The sequence below is a fragment of the Lytechinus pictus genome, chromosome 5 (genome assembly GCF_037042905.1).
Source record: "Lytechinus pictus isolate F3 Inbred chromosome 5, Lp3.0, whole genome shotgun sequence".
NCBI classification, from domain to species: domain Eukaryota; kingdom Metazoa; phylum Echinodermata; class Echinoidea; order Temnopleuroida; family Toxopneustidae; genus Lytechinus; species Lytechinus pictus.
In genome coordinates, this window is record NC_087249.1 from 31,473,661 (window position 1) to 31,496,756 (window position 23,096).

The 23,096-nt window shown below is 38.6% G+C and overlaps 1 protein-coding gene across 1 annotated transcript; it reads right to left on the minus strand.

Annotated features, from left to right (window-relative positions):
* Positions 1 to 2,801: 2,801 nt before the first annotated feature.
* LOC135154134 (ZP domain-containing protein-like) lies at positions 2,802 to 20,511 on the minus strand. The gene is made up of 5 exons (XM_064099412.1): positions 20,291 to 20,511; positions 10,171 to 10,568; positions 9,398 to 9,497; positions 4,079 to 4,295; positions 2,802 to 3,490 (listed from the first exon to the last, which is right to left on the minus strand). The coding sequence occupies exons 1-5, from the start codon at positions 20,468 to 20,470 to the stop codon at positions 3,297 to 3,299; spliced, it is 1,089 nt and encodes a 362-aa protein (XP_063955482.1). The 5' UTR covers positions 20,471 to 20,511; the 3' UTR covers positions 2,802 to 3,296.
* Positions 20,512 to 23,096: the final 2,585 nt, after the last annotated feature.

Sequence of the window (23,096 nt, forward strand, 5' to 3'; positions counted from 1 at the left end):
CAAATGCTCATAACTTTCTTATTATTCATTCAATCTTCCTCAAAGTTTCAAAAATATGTTTCTTTGATTTTTCTCTTTGATATGAATTCAGCTGGTTTCAAGGGTTTCATTCTCCTTTAAGTGTGATGAGCTCAGTCATTATTTTGGTGGGTATTCAAAGAGTTTTCTCTAATGGATTAAGTCCATGACTATTAAACGTCAAGGCGGAAAATTGTTGAACAATGGGAGTTCACAGCCTGCCGCCCAAATGAAATATATTATAAGTTATTGGAAAAGAGAAATCGTCTAACGCCATCTTGTGACGAGTTGGATGACGATATCATTTCAAAAGGCAACCGGAGAATTAACTGCCTCAATTGGTAAGTATATGTGAGACATTTAGTTTTAGGTAGATCAGGGACCCTTTGCAGAAAGAGTTGCCTTTAAGTGCGACTCAAAACATCTACTAAACCCGTTTTCAGAAGTCAGGTCCATCCAGAAAACTCCCTGATTTTAATAAAATGAGAATCAAACATTCCATGAGAAACAAATACAAACTAAGAAAATTATGGGATTTTGAAGTTATGCTAAGTTTCCCAAACAACATGAACAAGTAATATATATATATATCACATCATAGATGGTGCGCACGTTAAATTTGGTTTGACTTGCATGCTCCAGTGTGAATAATCGCAGCATTAAGACTCAAATTAAAATTTTACTGCCGACAGAAAATATTCATATTTTGTTAACATTACAATTTGTATTACATTTTCTGTTGGAAATATAATTGAATTTATCCCCACTTTCCGTTCATCTCGTCTCTGAAATCAAACCAATAAAGTGTAGGCATAGTTTATTTCAGTATTTTCAAATTGTATCATATATATATTATATATGTTATATCTGTATTATTGATTTTGCAGTCTCTAATTGGAATCACAATATTTACACGACATTCATACTTATTTAACATAAAACAAATCACATAATCGTTTGACAATGTATATTTCATTTTGGGATATTCCGCTACTGAAAACGTGCACGATCCTAACTTTGCAAGTCTCTTATTCTGATAGACGTGATAACAATTATCTCTTAAGCTTAAAACTTTTTTTTAAATTACATTCGGAGTCTCTTTATCCACTATTCAATACGATATTTTTATTTATTGATTTATGTCTCCAACCAAAATGAGATTTTTAAGGATTTGTCACACCATGGACCTACATGTACTACTCTCCATGGTCACATCAACCATGTTTTAGGTGGAAAGGTGCTGGACCGCAACAATGGCTAAAATCCAATGACGGTACATTCTAACATTTTTTTCTCGTTCGCGCACATATTGACCAACAGATTGGACATTTCAATAAATCCCTCGTGAGTTGAAAGTACTGTCTTATTAGATACGTGCTGAATTCAGTATTTAAGGATCCCGACTTCCAGATAAGTTCCATTTGAATAAGTCTATTCCAATCGGGACATAAGACACACATTATGCCCTAATTATGTGAGCATCCATTTTAATTGATGAGCAGTGACTTGGAAAAATGATTAGGTCTTCTTGGAGCTTCGCCAGGATATCCTGATATATGGATGGTGTCGAGCAAGATGTGTTTCAACTTGTAAGAAATACATATACATGTATATCATAGAGTCACAAGGTCCATTCGGTCTAGTTTGATTTTTTCGTTTGAGTTTGTATTCATTCCCCCTTTCCCGTCTACCTTAACAATACTTGATCATGGGGGCGGGGGGGGGAGGGGCCCTAGGGTCGTGGTCCCAAGGTATGACTCTGGCATCCAGCAGAAAGTCTTTATCTTCGCTAACAAACTCGACACTAACACATCATATTTATGCAAATTTAGTTAGGCTCTAATCAATCTCTCTGTCTATATATATTATATAGCTGGAATCCAACTTCGGCACGCGGCTACTCATTGTTCATTAACTCATCTCCACCCCCAAAAACCTTAAATAATCAATGAAAAGGTTGGAAATTTGCCTGGCGGGTTATCATGGTTAGTGTAGCCTACTTGGTCGCGCCTAACTGCTGGCCCGCCTCCGTGGTCTACTTGTTAAGGCATTGGCGTTCTGAGCCAGGGTCCCGGGTTTGATTCCCGGCGGGATCCTTCATTATATATATATATATATATATATATATATATATGTATATATATATATATATATATATATATATATATATATATATATATATATATATATATATATATATATATATATATATATATATAGTATATATATATATATATATATATATATATATATATATATATAATAGATGCTTGGCTTCACTCAAGGTCCCTCAGAGCTGTCATCCATTCTGAATCAAAGGTTGAAAAATTCCGCTGGGAATCAAACCCGGGACCCTGGCACAGAACGCCAATGCCTTAACAAGTAGACCACGGAAGCGGGCCAGCAGTTAGGCGTGACCAAGTAGGCTGCAATAACCCGCCAGGCAAATTTCCAACCTTTTCATTGATTATTTACGTTTTTTTTTTGGGTGGAGATGAGTTAATTAACAATGAGTAGCCGCGTGTCGAAGTTGGATTCCAGCTAATACAAGCCTAAATACATGCATTCATCAGGAAGGGAGCAATACATTGAGAGAAATTAGATAATTGCAAACAACTTGTGGCAACTCTTTTGTAGTTAATAAACAGTGAAACAAACATTTTTGTTTGCAATAAATATTATCTTCCATTAATTGATCAAGCCACGGAAACTATATCGTGATATTTTCCCCCCTTTTTATATATCAGACATCCAAACGTCGTGGAACCCACAAGTATTTTATTGAAAGTCTTCGTTTATTTGCTTATCTTAGTAATGTTCAAATGTTAAGAAATTATTCTATATTTGAATGATTTTTCAAGACAAAAGATAATTAAATTCGGAGCACAATTAGTTCCCTTCTATCTTGTCAAGCGATTTCTCTTTAGTTGTAAAGATCTCATTAGGAAAATTACATGTAGTTTTCATTTTACTGTTAGATACATTATCCTATATGCAGCCAATTCTCTGTGGAATATACCATATAATGAAAAAAAAAAACACCTAACCTATTACAATCCACATTGAGTGAAGAGTATGAATTTATCTTTGATTTTTTTTTAATGTATTGACGGAATGGGAACCAAATAAAACAGAGTAAACGACGCTGATGCTTTTGATATTTGCCAGGTTATTCTTTTGTATCCAATAACGTGATGAATGTTTATGTTTCAACTTCCTCCCCTTAAAAGGTCTGCAATGCAATATCCTAAGGATGTACCGGATCACTGGAATTATATTTATTCGCTCTCATCAAGAAGTCTAGCTGATTCTTCTTTGTACTGACCCCGCTTTGGTGCTGCAGAGATATTGCTGACTTTGCGGAGGACTACTACCATCATGGCGGCCATTGCCATGACAACGGTTGCCATAGCAGCCATAGCAACCACCCATGGGTTGAAAGCGTTGGTAACTTCCTGTTGTGTTGAAACTCCTGCAAAACGGTAACGATAGAAAGAAAATTAGTAACAATTATAATATTACAGTAAGAGCACTTTACTACTTCTACGGCGAAGACAACGATTACTTCTACAAAAAAGTAGTGTTCTTCTACAACAAACGCTACAGGTACTCGTATTAGCTAGTATTTATATAGCGCCTTTCTACATACTCGTACTCTTACATTAACTTTGAATAGCCGATTTACCTGGCAAAAACAAACTACTTTTATTATAGAGGTCATGATGACAACTTTATTAAATGGCAGGGTAATGATGAGACATGAACGCTATCGTTTGTTATAATTGCCGTTTCCACTACCTTGTAACTTGAGTAAAACTTCATCATTACGCGTTAAACAATCCTTACTTCGTTTATAAATTATTTTGGTGTTGTGCTTGACCAGTTGACAGACTTTTCTTATCTAAATCGAAAAAGACTTATGCCCATTATAAACCAGAAATAGAAAGATGTATAGGCCTTGCCACTGAGAAAGGTTACTGTTCGCCGATTTCTTTCGCAGTAGCAGTCTTGTTAGTAAACTAATGAATGAATGTGAGTGGAAAAAAGATGAAGAACGTACCACTCTGGCTAATGTCAATTCGGGAAATGCTTTCCTGTGACTGTGCAGCGCGTCGTACTCGAATAGGTCCTCGGGTAAATCGCTTGGTCTTTAATCCACTGCTGACGTCACGCCTACTCCTCCCTGTGATCATTGATGTCGAGGTGTTACATCTTTCCTTGCAAAGGGATTTAGTTTTTCCGGCATCGCATACCAGGAGATCACAGTGGATATAAACCTATTAAAAAATGTAATAAGGGAACATGACTAAAGACCCGGTCTCACTAGCCGACGGACGCAAAACGTATTCATTAAGGACACAGCGGACGAAAATAATTTCCATTCGTTTTCATCCGCTCCGGAAATTTGCGAAAACATAACGGAAAACAACGGACCTGGGTAGTATGTAGCGCGGATGTTAAACGGGTGTTCGTCGGATACCTTGCAGATAAAAACGGATGGAAGTGGATGTCAGCTCCGAAGCGGTTACCAGGGGTTTGGGATACTTTATTTAAGATATGCACACGCTTAGAGTACATCCTTTCTATTTCCGTTTTACTAACGATGCATAGACGTTCCATGTACCTTATCTTTCCTCTCTCTTTCCGTTGGTCAGCTTCATTGGATCTGAGTTGCGAGGATGCCCAGATGATGCAGAGAGGATACAGCGGACGTTTGACGGATGAAAACGGACACAGAACGTTTGTTGTTCGTATATGTCACGTATATACATCGTACACGGCGGAAAGTTCATCCGTTAGGAGAGTTTTGTGCATCTCAAAGTTTTTGCGTGGATGAAATCACAGTGGTCGGATGCTCGAAGGATAGAGCGTATGAGACACGTACACAATGGGTACACAACGAAAGCATAGCGTGCTCCAACGGATGGCAAGAATTCTGTCCGTTTTACATCCGCTTTGCATCCGCAAGTGCTGTGGGACCGGGCCTTACGGAGCTAGAATTATATTTACACAAATCATCCGTCTTCTAACTTTAAATCAATCTTATCCATCTTATTTTCAAAATAAGCCCCTAATAATGAACTGCATTTTCGAAAAGCTTACATGTTCAACATGTCAAAGACATGAATTACTAATCATATGAATGATGTTGAAATCATTCAGATAAGAAAAATAAAAATCTTATGTTTCCCTTTATGGAGCACAAACATAATGAGCCAAACAATTGTCGTGAGCGAACAAAATAATGACGTTTTTGATCCAATTTTGTGATACATTTTGACTTAGTATTCAGAGAAAGATATCACAATTAACTTTTTGCTTCCTTTCTCTCTCTTTCTTTTTCCCTCAAGTTTTTCGTGGCCAAGAAACTGTTGTGAGGGGGGGCATCAAAGGCGGATCCAGGGGGGCCCGAGGGGCCCCGCCCCCCCTATTGGCGGAGCAAAAAATAAAAAAAGGGGGAAAGAAAGAAAAAAAAAAAGAACTAGAATTTTAATTCGTCATGAGGACGAATTAGGTGATCTGTCTCTGATTTCATGATCAGGAAGACAATCAGCATGTTTATTGAGATCAATATGATCATCATGAGGAAAACTGAACTTCTCTTACGAAAAGAACGTGTTGAATACTCTTGAAAAGGAAGAAATTAGAAACTTTGGAAAAACGGTGTAAATGATACACATGGTACATGTACATGTTATATTAAAAGGATTTTTAAAACTATTTTATTGTGCAATGTTTTAACTTATATACCTTGTAATGGTCATGAAGGACCATTTGTGAAATGTTGAAAAGAAAGAAAAAAAAAATGTTCATCCCGAGGTTCCAACCCTCGACCTTAGGATTGCAAGTCTGATGCCTTACCAACTGAGCTACACTATTTTCCATAGACTAATACACATAATCACTATTTCCCATAGACTTTACACATAGCAAATTGAGAGGATCTCAAATCCAATTTTGCAATAGAAATGCGGGCATGATCCCGGCATCTGATCGGAAAATGGAGACTTAATTTGCGATAGCTTACAATCTCAGCTACAACATACTCCAAGCCCAGAGAAAACCGACAAACAGAAATGGAGATATAGCTCGCGAAATAGAGGAATGTAAAATCCAGTTTTGAGAAAAAGTCATTTCCCATAGAGATTGCACACAAAATGAGCGAAAATGACATGCCTCTATAACTTGCCATTTTTCAGGATGATCCGTTCCTTTAAATGTTAATATAGCCATTACATTAGAAAGAATATGTTTTCAGCTACAACATGTAACAAAACTTGGCGAAAATTGACCAATATTTACGGAGTTAGAGTCAAATTTGCATAATTGTGATGACGTCATAAGTAGCAAAATGGGAATTTTGAGTTCCGACGCCAGTTTGATGACGTCATGATAAATTTTCGGGTCAAATAAGACATGAAATCATATCTCCCATCCACACTCTATTCGAATATGAAAAAAAATTGGGGGTCAACGGACTACCTGAAGAGCTATAATGAGTTTTGTATAGGCATGTTTTTGCACATATATTGTCAATGGTTAGTGCGCGCGCTTAGGTGATCAGTCAATCGACAGATCAGCTATTAATTTCGTACGAATTTTCTTTATTTATTTATTTCTTAATTTTTATTTTCCACCCTTTTCTTGTTAGCGTAAAATCTCAAAATCTACATCTTCAATTTTCTTCAAAGTATCATCAGTTATGGGGACTTACCATGCCATCTGGATAAAACAGGTTCAAGGTCAAAAGGTCATCATGACGTCATCTAGACGCCATTTTGTAAAGTCACATAATCAATCATATCTTCATTATCAATTATAGAAAATTAACCATATTTACATCACATTAATTTCAGGTCAAGTGTCAACTGTCCATGTCATCAGAGGTCATGTAAAGGTCACGACGTGCGCGTACGCGCGCGTCAAAATTTTAAAATGCTCAAAATCACTTTTTGACCAAAGTAAAGTATGAATCAGGTCATTTTAAGCATTTCAAAAATTTGCGCGCGCGCACAGTTACGCGCGCGTTCTCACGCGTAACGGCGCTATGTAAAATAGGATCGCCATTTTTTTCATATCAATGCACCGCTAATATAATTTTGAACAATTTAATACCTTGATCGACCTTCTACGACAAGTAATAACGGAATTAGCCTCCATCAAAGTTTACAGCACGCACGCGTGCGCGCACTAACCATAGACATTATATGTGCAAAAACATGCCTATACAAAATTCATTATATCTCTTCAGGAAGTCCGTTGACCCCCAATTTTTTTTTCATATTCGAATAGAGTATGAATGGGAGATATGATTTTATGTCACATTTTACCCGAAATTTTATCATGACGTCATCAAAATGGCGTCGGAACTTAAAATTCCCATTTTGCTACTTATGACGTCATCATAATTATGCAAATTTGACTCTAACTCCATAAATATTGGTCTATTTTCGCTCAGTTTCTTATATGTTGTAGCTAAGGACTTACTCTATCTGATGAGTTGGCTTTATATACATTTTTAGGAACAGATTATCCCTAAAAATGTCAATTTATAGGGGTATGTCATTTTCGCTCATTTTGTGTGCAATCTCTATGGGGAAATGACTTTTTCTCAGAACTGGATTCTACATTCCTCTATTTCGCGAGCCATATCTCCATTTGTTTTTTATGGTTTTCTCTGAGCTTGGATTATGTTGTAGCTGAGATTGTAAGCTATCGCCAATATGGTCTCCATTTTCCGAGCCGATGCCGGGATCATGCCCTTATTTCTCTTGCAAAATTGGATTTGAGATCCTATTAATTTGCTTATGTGTAAAGTCTATGGGAAACAGTGTAGCTCAATTGGGAAGGCATCAGACTTGCGTCCTTAGGGTCCAGGGTTCGAGCCCAGGGGTGAACATGATATTTTTTTTTTTTTTTTTCTTTTCAACATTTCACAAACGGTCCTTTATGACCATTACAATGTTTATAAAATAAAACATTGGACAATTAAAAGAGATTAAAATCACTTTAATGTACAATATGTACATGTACAATATAGACTTTTTCACAGAACTTTCTCATTTCCCTCTTTTTCAAGAGTATTCAACATATTCTTATCGTAAGAGAAGTTTAGTTTTCATCATGATGATCATATTGATCTCAATAAACATGCTGATTGTCTTCATGATCATGAATTCAGAGACAGATCACCTAATTCGTCCTCATGACGAATTAAAATTCTAGTTATTTTGTTTGATTTACAAATTGATTTTTTAAAGTGCTCTTTAAAATGTCCGTTTTATGGTGTGAATATCATTTGCAGCTTTTTGCGCTGTGCGCTCGCATTGTTTGATTTGCCAAGAAAGCCTACATATTGTCTTTGTTTATTCCATAAGATTCTTATATATTAATTCGATAAAAAACTACTTAAAATCCCCTTTTATGACAGTTTTTCAAAAATTTCGTCTCGCCATTTGAGCTTGCATTAATAGTCAAAAATATATCAACTCATAAATCCTATTCATGATTACAAAAGTGCTTAAAATATCCAGTTTTCAGGCCTCAAATGTAAACAAATTTCACTCACTCATTAGAAATATTACATTAATAAATATGATTATAACATTTTCATGAATTCCTAATAACGAAATTGTCCCTTTTTCATAAAGGAATATCAACAAGTTTCATATCGCGCTTAGGAAAAGCCAATAGGAAGATAGTCATCATTTTTCTTATGACAACATGTCCTTAGGCCTATAATGTCCAGGTCCTAGGTCAAAATAATAACAAATATATCAGCTCGCGCTTCGCACTCGCATCATTTATTAAGTGCTATCCACATACACTTCACAATTTCCCTACATAGTGCTTAAATTCACCCTTTTCATACCGGAATATCAAATATTTTCCGCTCGCGCTTCGCGCTTGCATTATTGATTTTCATGATAAAAAATGAAATGTATTCAGAATGCCCAGATTCTGTCTTACTCTAAAACACGCGCACACATGTTTTTTTTTTAGATATGCAGCTTGATCTTCATTCAAAACGTGCTAAAATTATCCAGTTTCCGCTCGCATTATTACTGTAGGAACTTCCTTTTTCATGATTTATAAAACATGAATAGAGAGTCCCATTTTTAGGTCGGAAATCTCAAAATTTTTGGCTCATTACGCCACTGAGACAACCCCTTGAAAAAAAAAACAGACACAAATCAACTTTGAGCGGCCGATCGGGGAAATGTGGGTGAAAAAAAAAATTGCCCCCCCCCCCCTATTGGCGGGAGCTGGTTCCGCCCCTGGGCATGGCCCCCAGCCACACCTATTCGCCAGAGGAACTGACATTAAATTCATACGTCAAGCGAACTGTATCGAAAAAAGAAATGGATGACTGACTTACCATATCTTCCCTCTTGATGAACCTGAAAGTGTTCATCTCCACTCCTATGCTATAGTTTGTAAGATAGGTGATGTTGGTGTCATCGCCGTCAAGTGAGCAGCTATACATTTGATATAAGAAGAATATATATATATATCTATTGTACTTGAAGCAGTGATAATTATGAACAAAACATCAACATTCTATTTTGATATGATGTTGTTATCAAATGCCTCTCTTTAATACGGACTGTAGAATATTATTTCAGAATTGAACAAGAATAATGATAGGGAATACCCCTGCTAGTGTACTCAGTTTCACCTTGAAACAACTTTATAAACTTCCATCCGTTATACATGTATTTTAACTGCATCGCAAAATAATTGCTTTGTAGGTGGTAGCATACAGTCAGCTGGGCGTATACAGGTATGTAATTCTATTAATTCAATTATTTAATTCAATTATATTTAATTCAATTCTTTAATTAATTTGAATTCAATATAATTCCCTACATACATACGTTTTCTATAGCCTAGTCCAGGTCGAACTACATGGACTAAAGAGTGTGTTCTTGAGGCTAGTCGGGTTGACCAACACAGCTTTTCTTCTTCTTCATCACCTTACTTTCTTTACCTTATCAAACTTGCTAAAGGTAAACATATATGTTCCATTGACTTTATTACGGTAGTAAAAGGTAACGATAGTTCCAACAAACATGAACCAGTTGAGAGGGATCAATTCTTGTGAGACTGCGACATACTGATATACATGTATTAAGGAAGGAAGAATCTTACGCATTGCCAATAAACTCGAAATTGTCGTCAGAGTCGTAATCCGAAGTTGGTGTGGCTATGCAGGAACGGATGGAAAGGTCGAGGGTATTGTCCAAAGACAGCACAGATGCAGCGAAGTACAGTTTTTCATTGAGGCCAATGACGAAAGGGTAGGGTTTTACAGCCTCCTTATAGGTGTAATCCGTGTAGATATCGAATAAGAAGGTGTAGTCACCCTCCTCATCAAGTCTCTTGTTGATGGTGTAGTCAGTGAGTTGGTAGTGGACTTCCCCAACACGTTTATTCCTATTGTACGAGCATGATAGAGGGATATAAATGGCGTAATGACGACTGATGACATCATCATCTAGGTAACGGCTGATAACACGGTTGGTGTATGTCTCCTCGTCGTCACTTTCCTGAAAGAGATCACATGAGTAAAAGTAAAAACAGCTTGAAGAAAGGAATGACATTATGTTTCAAAACACATCTAGTAATCAAACATCGATGTGTGTTGTCATACTTTCACATTCACCATGATCAAAACCTGGTTCTACGCCAACTTAATTTCACAGTCACCACCACGTCGGTATTCGAACTTTTCGCAGGAGGACGGGAACGGACATTTACGACGGTAGTTGAGACTTTTCGGCCCGTCGTAATAGAATATCCTGCAATGCAAGTTGTGTGTTATGAGAATTGTTTACCTTTCGCATCCTTAACGGAAACATTCAATCTGCGTATCGTGTGAGAGATTCTGGTTGCTACTTAGGTAACAGCCACATATCCGATTTAGGACGAGCTTTCAGAGCCACATTTTGTTCCTCCTCGCACTCGAGGTAGCCGCTCGGGGGGGGGGGGGGTGGAGGTCACTTCCATTGACGAGTGCATACCAGGCGCCACCAAAGAAACGCGTAAAGGATATATTTTTTAAACATTGGGCACGTTACGTAGACAACGTAATAAGAGTGGAAAACGCTAAAATACTGAAACAGGGCGTATAATTTCGCTAGGAAAGCTATATTATTTAAGGTCAATCTTTTGAGGGTATAAAAAGACTTAAATGCTTCATAAAGGATGTACTTTTTGCCCCAACACTATGTGCTTAGTACGAAGCCCCAAACCGGACATTTTTGACAACGAAAAAAAATTTATTACGTACGTACGTAGTATTATTGAGTACGTACGTAGTATTATTACGTACGTACGTAGTATTATTACGTACGTGCGTAGTATTATTACGTACGTACGTTATAAGCACCGCGTCGAACCTGTCGGGGAGTATAGTCTGACGATAGATTTTGGATTAATATGGATGTCAATTTTTTTCATTCATTTATTTCGATTTCCACGCCTTTTGTGGGCTTTTATGACTCCGGGTTGTGACTATACATATTCACATTACAGCACATTTCAATGATCGCTATGTGAGCTGGACAATATGGGGGGGGGGGGGGTCACCCCTAGCTCCCATAATGTCATACGTGTGATCGAGCTTTATAGTCAGTTTGTGGCGAGGCAAGATTATAATATCAAAGAAACATTGTCATTATAAAAAAAAAAAAAATTAAAAATCCAGGGGCCAGCATATAGGCAGATCCAGGAGGTAAAGGGGCCGCCCCCCCCCCATTTGCGGCGCGAAATAAAAGGGGGAAAGGAAGAAAAAAATTAAGAAAAGGAAGGGAAGGGAAAGAAAAGGATTTAAAAAAGAGGCAAATAAGAATAGGGAGATTAGTACGTACGTACGTAGTATTTATTACGTACGTACGTAATAAGCAACTCGTCGAACCTGTATTCTTGACAGAATGACAGTCGGACTAGAGTTTGACTATTATGGATGTCAATCTTTCGATTTTGACGCCTTTAGATCTGCTGGACACTAGTTAAGGGGGGGGGGGGTCACCCCTCCCATAATAGTGTTGCATGGCATTATAATATTTATACATTATGAGATGGAGTAGCAAGAATATCAAAATTAGCATACTGTATACGTTCAAAGAAACATTGTCATCAACCACATCCTAAAATATTTTTTTTTAAGTGCAGGGGTCAGCAAAGGCAGATCCAAGAGAAAAGGGCAGCGCCCCCCCCCCCCTTACCCCATATTGGCGGCGCAAAAAAAAATTTCGGGGAAAGAAAGAAAAAAGAGGTATTAAAGGAGAGGGTAAAAAGAAGGAAAAATAAGAATATAAAGACGGGTCACGGGTGAATAAAACGACGGGTGGGAGGGGTCGACGACTTTGAAAAAAAATCTTTCATGTCAATTTAAAAGTTGATATGAAGCTTAAAGTATTCAATTTTAATTCAATACACAAAACATATTCCATTTCAGAAATAGAGCTTTCATTATTTTGTCTGATGCGCACTCGAATTATTTGAAACGTGAAGTAGGTCCTTCTTCGTGTCTAGTTGTGAAAAAAATATCAGCTAGCACTGCGCGCTCGCATTTTGGTTAGTGAGAATACTTCAGTATGAATTCTAAAATTTTGCTTTCTCATTCGGCCTATTATTAAATGAAAATTTTCCTTTTTATGAATTCATAATCCTTATTCTTTGTCCCTTTTTTCAGATCGGAATATCAACTATATTTTCAGCTCGCGCCTAGGTAGAGGAACTAAAAATATTGATCCTTTTCATGTGCTTAGAATGTCCCGTTCCTATAAAAAAAATAATATATATATATATATAAATGTGTAAAGTTATACATGTACAACAGCATTGGCAACTCTTTTTATTTAAATATTGTAAAGAAATGGATGAAGAGAACAATGGTAGGCGTAGCTTAAATCAAGGTTCCCCAGAGCTATCTACCTTTTGGAAAAATTGGTGATGCCGAAAAAATGTCTCTGCCGGGAATCGAACCCGGGCCCACAGCTTTGAACGCCGGTGCCTTAACCACTAGACCACAGAGACGGGTTATTGGCTAGGGCGACCCTGATCCGATTGACCGTCAGATAGACAGATTTTCGACACTATACCAATTATAATTTCCTTTGTCGGGTGAAGGTGGGTTTTGAACAATGATAAACCGCCATGCCTCAGCTGGATCAAAGCTATTGCTTTGATACAGTACACGTATGGGAGAAAGTATAGAAATGTGTAAAGTTATACATGTACAACAGCATTGGCAACTCTTTTTATTTAAATATTGTAAAGAAATGGATGAAGAGAACAATGGTAGGCGTAGCTTAAATCAAGGTTCCCCAGAGCTATCTACCTTTTGGAAAAATTGGTGATGCCGAAAAATGTCTCTGCCGGGAATCGAACCCGGGCCCCCAGCTTTGAACGCCGTTGCCTTAACCACTAGACCACAGAGACGGGTTAGTGGCTAGGGCGACCCCGATCCGATTGACCGTCAGATAGACAGATTTTCGACACTATACCAATTATAATTTCCTTTGTCGGGTGAAGGTGGGTTTTGAACAATGACAAGCCGCCATGCCTCAGCTGGATCAAAGCTATTGCTTTGATACAGTACACGTATGGTTGAAAGTATACAAATGTGTTAAGTTATACATGTACAACAGCATTGGCAACTCTAGTGGTTAAGGCACCGGCGTTCAAAGCTGGGGGCCCGGGTTTGATTCCCGGCAGAGACATTTTTTCGGCATCACCAATTTTTCCAAAGGGTAGATAGCTCTGGGGAACCTTGATTTAAGCTACGCCTACCATTGTTCTCTTCATCCATTTCTTTACAATATATATATATATATATATATATAGATACATATATATATACAGTTACAAAATAGAGTATCCCGTTTTCTTAAATCTCACACTTTTTCCGCTCGCATCAATTATCGTGTAATTATACATATCTGTATACCTTCGCGCTCGCATTATTCATGAAGGAAGATAACCATCCTTTTCATAATTACCAATAGAGTATTTAGATCTCAATCTAAAACTTTTTCCGCTCGCATCAAACAGTTTAGTTATACTGCTATCTAAATCTTTAACTTTTGTCGGTGCCCTTTGAAAGATCAAAGTGCCCGAAGCGCGAGCTGCAAAAATTGATGTTTGGACCTAAAAACTAGACATTCTATTAAGCACTTTTTATAATTATGACAATGATTGGCAGATTGAATCGAGCGCAAGCGGAAAAAGTTTGAGATTTAGATCTCAAAACAGGATAGACCTATTCTATTCATATATTAATGAAAAGGATGGTTATTCCCCCCCCCCCCGAATCTCGAGCTGAGATATTTTGAGATTCAGACCATAAAAAAAATTACAGATCAATTTGTAAATCACACAAAATAATATATAAAAGCTCGATGTCCGAGCTAAATATTCATGTGACATGAAGATTTATTTATTTTCAAAGTTTTCCTCTAACCTTATTTCATTCTTTCCCTATTCTTATTTGCCTCTTTAAAATTTTTTTTTTTCTTTCTCCCCCCCCCCTTTTTTCGCGCCGCCAATGGGGGGGGGGGGCGGCCACTTTACCTCCTGGATCCACCTATATGCTGGCCCCTGGAATTTTAAATTATTAATTTCTTTAATAATGTTTCTTTAACCGTACAATATAGTTAATTTTGCTTGCCCCTACGCTCTTTGGGATCTTCTTTTCTGTGCTGCTTTCACACGCCTTCAGATCATCTAAGGACGGTGTGTACCTACACACAAGAAGCGATGGAAAACTACTCAATCTTGCACGACTTCGGGCTAAGACGAAAGTGAGGAAAATCCTGATTAGAGACATGCTGTTTGCTGATGATGTTGCTCTTTCATCACAATCCGAGGAAGGCCTTCAGAGACTGATTGACTGCTTTTCAGAAGCTTGTGAAGACTTTGGCCTCACCATCAGCCTCAAGAAAACAAACATCATGGGCCAGGATAAACGCAGTGTTCCAGATATCTCCATTGGAAACTACACCCTTCAAGTGGTTGAAAACTTCACCTACCTCGGCTCCATGATTTCCAGCAAACTCTCCCTTGATCCCGAGCTCAACGTACGCATTGGCAAAGCAGCAACTATGATGTCTAGACTCTCAAAGCGGGCCTGGGAGAACACTTCACTAACCATCAACACAAAAATGAAGACCTATCAGGCCTGTGTGCTCAGCACTCTCCTGTATGGCAGTGAGTCATGGACCTTGTATGCACGCCAAGACATCGTCTGAACGTCTTCCATCTCTGCTGTCTGAGACGAATCCTGAACATCAAATGGCAGGACCACATCCCAAACAAGGATGTCCTCAAGAAGGGAGAAATGACAACCATCTATGCTTATCTAACACAACGACGACTAAGATGGCTTGGGCATGTCACTAGAATGGACGACGGCCGTATTCCGAAAGACATATTGTACGGAGAGCTAGCGACCGGGATCAGGGCTGTTGGAAGACCTGTCCTCCGCTTCAGGGATGTGTGCAAGAGGGATATGAAGACCAGTAAAATCAACACTACAAACTGGGAAGCCCTAGCTGCAGATCTCCCCAAAAGGAGACATGATGTGAAGATGGGCATCCAAAGGAGCGAACAGAGAAGAGTAGAACAATGGGAGGAGAAAAGACAACTAAGACGACAGTTAGCCATGGCTCCAACAGCTCAGCCACAAGTGACATTTGTATGCAGCAACTGCAACAAGACCTGCCTCTCAAGGATTGGACTGTGTAGTCATCGCAGGAGCTGCATTTTATGAATTAGGAACTAAAAGAAACTACCAGCTCAAACTCTATTGTCTCTCGAGACAGACAGATGCCAATGATGATGATGATGATGATGATATTCTTACCACGCCACAAACTGACTGCAAGGTTTGACCACACGTACAGTGTATAACATTTAGGATCGAGGGGTGGGTGACCCCCCCCCCCATATTCCAGCAAATCACATAGCGATCATTAAAATGTGCTGTAATGTGAATATGTGTAGTCACAACCCGGAGTCACAAAAGCCCACAAAAGGCGTGGAAATCGAAATAAATGAATTAAAAAAATCCATAATATCCAAACTCTATAGTCCCGACTATAAAGGTTCCCCGACTGGTTCGACGCGGTGCTTATTACGTACGTACGTAATAATACTACGTACGTAGTCCAGGGGCCGCGGAACGGTTTTCAAAGTGGGGGGGGGGGGGGGGCTGGCCATAAGTTGGGGGGGGGGGGCTGACCATGCAAAAAATCACAATCATATGGTCATTTTTACGTTTGTGTACACGGTTTTGGAAAAAAGTGGGGGGGGGGGGGGGTGAAGCCCCCCCGCTTCCGCGGCACCTGCCGTACGTAATCAACGTAATAATACTACGTACGTACGTAATAATTTTGTTTTCGTTGTCAAAAATGTCCGGTTTGGGGCTTCGTAGCTTAAGATCCGAAAATCCGTTTTGAAAGAGGTGTGGGAGGTCCTTATCTTAGACCTTAGCTCGTTCCATCCACATGTGGACATTGATCCGCAAGGGTTTGCCACTGGCATCGATCTTTGTCGACGAGGACTGCTTCGTTCCAAGTTGTGTCCCGATCAGTAAGATCTCTTAAAATTGTTTTCCACTATGTTAGACGCGGTCTCCCTCTTTTCCTTTTCCCTCCTTCTGGTTTTCATGTTACAGCCGTCCTGACTAGGCTGCTTTCTGGCATCCTTAGGACGTGACCAAGCCATGTCAGCCTTCGTTTTGCAATTATTTGGCCGAGTAACTTTTGGTTTGTTTGGTGCCTTACATGTTCATTTGTAATGTGTTCCCTCCATGAGATATTTAAGATCCATTGTAAACATTTGTGATGGAAAGCATCTTGCCTTTGCCTGTCTCTTACCGTCATTTCCCAGGTTTCACTGGCATACAGAGGATTGATAAAATGGTGGCTTCATACACCCTCAATGTGGTTTATATTCGGATGTTCTTCACTTTCCAGACAGCATCTATGCTCCCAAACATTGACTGCGCCTTGCCAATCCTTCTGTAAATCTCCTCTGACCTTTTCCCATTGTTACTAATTGTGCTACCAAGGTATTGGGTTGACCTTCTCTATTGCCTCACCCTCAAAGGGTAATGTTATATATAAGTAGAATTGTAAGAGCAGTTACATTCATTTATTTAGTTATTTCCTCTTTAAGGATATTCATAGCATACAATGATTAAGAATATTCCAGAATGTCTCTGTAAAGCTTTGTCAGGCACCATACTAAATGAGATGATTAAATGAGTAATTTTTGTTATTTCTGGAATGTACAAAGAGAGACAATATAGACTGCTAAACAATAGAGACTGCTATACAATAGGCACTCCTAGTGGTAGTGGAAATGGACAATAGGATTAGGTATGTTGTTTTCATTGTTAATTTCAAGGATCAAGAATCTTCTAAAATTAGACTGTTCTAGAAATTGGCAGAATGTTCTTTTTGTAGACAATACTAGAAGCTTCCAGAATAGTGATTATTAATATATATAAGCCATGTAAGCTGGCAGTTTCTTCAAGGACATCATCAGATCAGAACTCAGAGTTTCACGCCAGACTTTATGTCAGAGCATAGTTTATTTCCGACTGGGACACAACGTTTATCTTCTGTGGAATTATTTGCACACCATCAATGAACTGTTTGCAGTTACTTTGAGAGAGGAAATATCAGTTCTCATCGAGATCATCAACCTGTTTTAATGAACGCTTTTCAACCCATGGATTGCTGAAATTGACTGTTAATCATTATCAACATCGTCTTCACGGACATTTCAACTCGTTACAGTGACTCTTGTCATGCTTGTTATTCATCGGGCTTCAACATCAATTTCATCATCGCCATCATTGTGAACTTTAATTTAATGAATCTTCGCCAACCAACGTGGATTTTATCTGGATTTAATAAAGGACTATCATAACTTTGGATTGTACATCTGACACTTCAAGAGATGTACGATCATTATTACTTTTGTTTTGTTTAGTATATGATTGATCTATTTCCTGTAATAAAAGAAAAGGAAATCAAATTTAAAACTAAATTTTCATTGTTATTTGTTGCAGTATCGTAACAGGTACTAGAGTTGTGTTCTGGCCTATTTGCATTGACTTAAAATCACTTCTTGTTGAATCTGAGACCAATTTTGTTCATTACCTCCTGTGATTTCTCTGTACTCGTTTGTAAATTATTTAGGTTTGGGTCAGAAAGTGCGATGTCGTCAGCAAAGTCGAGATCAAACAATTTCCTTTGTCTATAAGGAATACCTGTTGCCGTTTGTTCTACACGTCTCATTCCATAGTCGATGACGAGGAGGAACAGGAAGGGTGAAAGGGTGTCTCCTTGTTTGACTCCTAGTGTTCCCCCTTTCAACCTAAATGCAGCTCTCAATGTTTGAGTACAAAGCTTTCATGATCACAATAATTTTGTATTTAACAATTGACCACATCGCTCTTCTGTTCACGCTATCGAAAGCTTGTTTGAAGTCAACAAACATGATTGACAGTGATTGTTGACATTCCCTTGTCGTCTCTATCACTCTCTTTATGGTATGTATTGCACCTGTTCAAGATCGACCCTCACGGAACCCAAACTTTTGTTCTCTGAGTTGTGGGTCCACTACCTTGTAGATTCTTCCCAGTACAACACTTGCCATGACTTTGCCTGTAACAGCTAGAAGCGTCACTCCCCTCCAATTTGCACAGTTTGTGAGATCACCTTTTTTTGCTAGCCTTACTGTGAGGTAATAACCCATCGCTTTACTTGTTTAGGGGTCAATTCAGGGAATAATTTTCAAGATTACCGCTCTGTTTCCATTACTTGTTAAGGGTAGGGCTTCACACTCCGATGCTTGTTAACGGGTGCATTTTCTGAATATGGGAAATCCCTTGTTAGGGTATGTGTTTTTTTAAACCCCATGGTCGCGCCTGGTGTCCACTTGTCAAAATTTAATTCCCTATTTCGGGGAAAGTAAAACATAATGCCCACGGGGCATATGTTCTTCACATTGTGTGTGAGATGACTCGCCGTTTGTGTAGGAGGAGCCAGCAAAATAATTAAAAATTCTAACAAATCCGAATCGTTTTCTATCAGACTTTGCTATGCACATCAACGCTGCGAAATGGTTTATCAGGAGAGGTGAATATGACCAACGGATTTAATTGCCAGTGATCCACCAATAATCCTCATTAAGTGCAAAATCGATTCGATATACACCTGAGCCGTAATTCAGTAAGTTGTTTTCTCACTTAATATGTTCTGATTTGTTTGACGAACCACTTTCTTATCCATGTCACAATACACCATATAGGCCTAGCGATTCCCAATGAAATCTTCAGCCAAGCGGCGCGGCTGGAGTCTCGGGGTCAGGCGGGCATGCTGTGATGAGCAGTTTTACGCGCGTGGAAGCACGGGATTTTCTCATCTCACAACTTGCGAAGGCATGCATGGTGTCGCATGCGTTGTTATCGAAATGTCACTGTATAACATACATGCAATACCGGGATGCAATATTAACAAAAAAATTGCACACGAACCGCAGATCTGATGTTGCCGTACTCGAGGTTGCGAAAGGTACCAATTGTGCGGGCAATTGTGATACTGCAAAGGCGACGTCAAACTGATATTATGCCGGTGGGGTAAAATATAATTAGGTTAGGGAAATAAAGGATAAGAACTGAACTGACTGACTATATACTTATCTGGGATAGGGAATGGGCCGAGTGAAACTAAAGATGAACGGTCCTACCCCTACCTTAAATAACTAATGTTAATACCTCCCACGGGGATCGGTAGAAGTTCCCTATGGTACAATATAAGCGATGCTGCCTTGGTCCCAGTTACAATACGTTGGAGGGTGCACCCTACGATGGAGGGAGATGTTGGGCGACTGGCTGATCCGGGTCTCATCGGCGGCACAGGGAGTTCTCACCAGGCCGTGGCTCTCACAGACAGCTTTTGGTCCTCAGCGGGTCTACAACTCACTGTGCCCTAGCTTATTTGCTATAGTTTTTGGGGTTCACTCATACACTGCACTGATGAATGTAGTGAATATAATGACAGAGCAACCTATTCATGGATTGAGGGTTATTAACAATGTTAAGCCATGACCAGCCAGGCTGTAACACTGTGTTGGATATGCTTAGGTGCATTAATGTGCACCCAGGCACATAAGTGCAGCAGCACTACACTAAGATAAAGATAAAAACCTGACAGAGTGGAATTTTGATAACATTCTGAGTAATGCTTACGGTCATGTTTGTTCCGCACGCGGTTAGGTTTGTAGTGAGTTTGATGATTGTCTCATTGGCACGGTTAGATGTGTCTTCTCCCATGCAGTAGGTATTATAAGGGTCTATTTCGTTCTCGAAACGAACGTTCTCACCCGACATGTCACCAGTCAGGAGTGATTTGGGGATCTCAACAATCATCTCAGTGTCTGTGCATGTTAGGAAGATTCCTTTAGTGTCCAATTCTGGAAGAAGAAGAAAAAATACATCGCGCGATGACGATAATGAAATTCTGATTAACAAAATGAAATTACAGAGGCTCGCTTCAAAATAAACAATACACTCCTATTTTCTTACTAATTGCTTAAGTACTTTTTAGCGGATATCATTCTTAAAGGAGAATGAAGCCCTTGAAACCAGCTGAATCCATATCAAAGAGAAAAATCAAAGAAACATATTGTTGAAAGTTTGAGGAAGATTGAATGAATAATAAGAAAGTTATGAGCATTTGAATATTGAGATAACTAATGCCATGTAGATCCTCCCATTGGCAATGCGACCAAGATCTGTGATGTCACACACGTACAACTCCCTCATTGCTTTAGTACTTATTTCACTTATATTCTCACTTTTATAGAATCTATCACAAGGTGAGGTGTTCTCTTTATGAGAGGACAAGTACAGAGGTTTCACAACATTATATCATTGATGAATCGTTTGTCATATGATTAGAATGAGCAAAAAGAGATGTTTTGGGGTATATTTTCAGTGTCCAAAAGGGGAGAGTTGTTCATCTGTGATATCATAGATCTTGGTTGCGTTGCCAATAGGAGGATCTCCATAACATTAGTGATCTCGACATTCAAATGCTCATAACTCTTTTATTGCTAGTGCTATTTTACTCAAAATTTTTTTGATCTTATTCTTTGATTTTTCTGCTTTCACAAAAGCTAACTTGCTCCAAGAGTTTCATTCTCCTTTAAACTAATTTTCGAAATTTACAAATGGCGTAGACTAAATGTAATCGCATACATGTCTTATTAAAATAGAAGCTCTCTATGACCAGTTCCATTAAATGAAAAACTTAAATTCACAAATCACTAGACCTTTCCAAGTTTATACATTAATTGAAAAAAAAATGTCTAATATAATTTTTGTTTGAGCAATCATCTGGTATTTTTATGTACACTTTAAATAATCAATGCACTGTTCATGTTCATGGTTTACAAACAATACACGTTGACAACAAAATAATCAAAAAGAAAAAAAAACGCAAGATAAATTATCATCTCTCATGACTTTTCGTAAGTCAGCATTAAAAGCCAAACTAAACTAAAATTTGTTTCAACGCTTCCGCTTTTCATGGTTCTTCCTTTTATAGAACTGAGAAAAATTAATCGAGTTTACAGAAAACAATATTTTTGATTAAAGGGAATACACCGTACTCATGTCAACATGCATGTTTTATGCATGATCATGTGTTATCGATATTACATACTGCGGCAATGAGGTAATATTCAACTTTTCTATGATCAGATGTTATGATATAAAAGGCCGAGCTCGGACAGTCATCAACTTGATTTTAATACAGTCAATTTCACACAACAGGACAATACGAATTTCATCGAAAATTGATGAAAAATCAAATTGTGGCGCTTTGCATTTTGCGATATTTAACACGACATATGAGGCTTGTAAAATTAGCAAGACGTCATCAGCTCCCTCTTAGATATTTATTCACATTACGACTTCCAAAGTATTCAATGTCTACTCCAAGCGGAATCTGCGTAAAGTTGCGTAGGGAGTGCGCGATTTGCTGCGTAGGCATACTCATGACAAAAACAATGGATCGGCGTAGTCCCTGCGTAGGGTAGCGTAGGGTCTACGTACACTTGCGTAGGTCATGCCTAGTCACACTGTCACTTTCGTTAAGTTACGTCTGCCGCAGATAGATACGGATTAGTGGACGCGACACGGACGCAGCCATCTGCAAACGTAACTCTACGTAACTGATCCGTATTGATACGCAGACTTACGGCGCAAAGCCTGCGACTTCGGAAATTTTAGAAAATTTTTGAATTTCACATTGGCTCACCAAGGGTGCTAACTTCCGCAAGTCACCGCAACTGAACGTAACTATCCGTAATTGTACGTAAATATCCGTACTTTGGACGCAGATTATCCCTGAAATGTTTTACCTCGCGTCCATTTGCGTCCGTTTGAGTCCCCCGTAAGAATTCGCAATTACTCACAAGTTTACCGACATATACGGATGCTGCGGACAATCGCGTTCTTTTACGGAAGAGAGATCCCAACCACCCTTTTTACCTTCCCCTAGCTCTACCACCTTGCTTCCTGGGGAAATTTTCAAATAAAAATTCAGTTTGTTCACATCCATTACAAATTGAACAAGAATTAATTTAATATACGAACATTAAAAAGAAAATAATCTATAAAAAAATCAATATCTTGACACAAGGAACAGGCAAAACCAAAATGCTGTGGATGTAGGTGATTGGTAATGGCTAGAATAATACAGTGGCGTAACTACGGGGGGGGGGGGGGGCATGGGAGGCACGGCCCCCTAAGGGCTGGTGAAGAAAACAACGGGGAAAAGGACAAAAAAGATTTATAAAGGAAGATAAAGGTAGTGGGAAATAATGAATTATTGTTCATTATAATTGTAATAATAATTACGTTATGTTATATTACATAAGAAACCTTTTTTCATAACTTTATGAAACATAATTTGCTCAGGGCCTATGTCTTCATTTTTCCTGGTGCTCGCATTGTTTGTTTTACGAGATACATAATCCTGTTGTGCTAA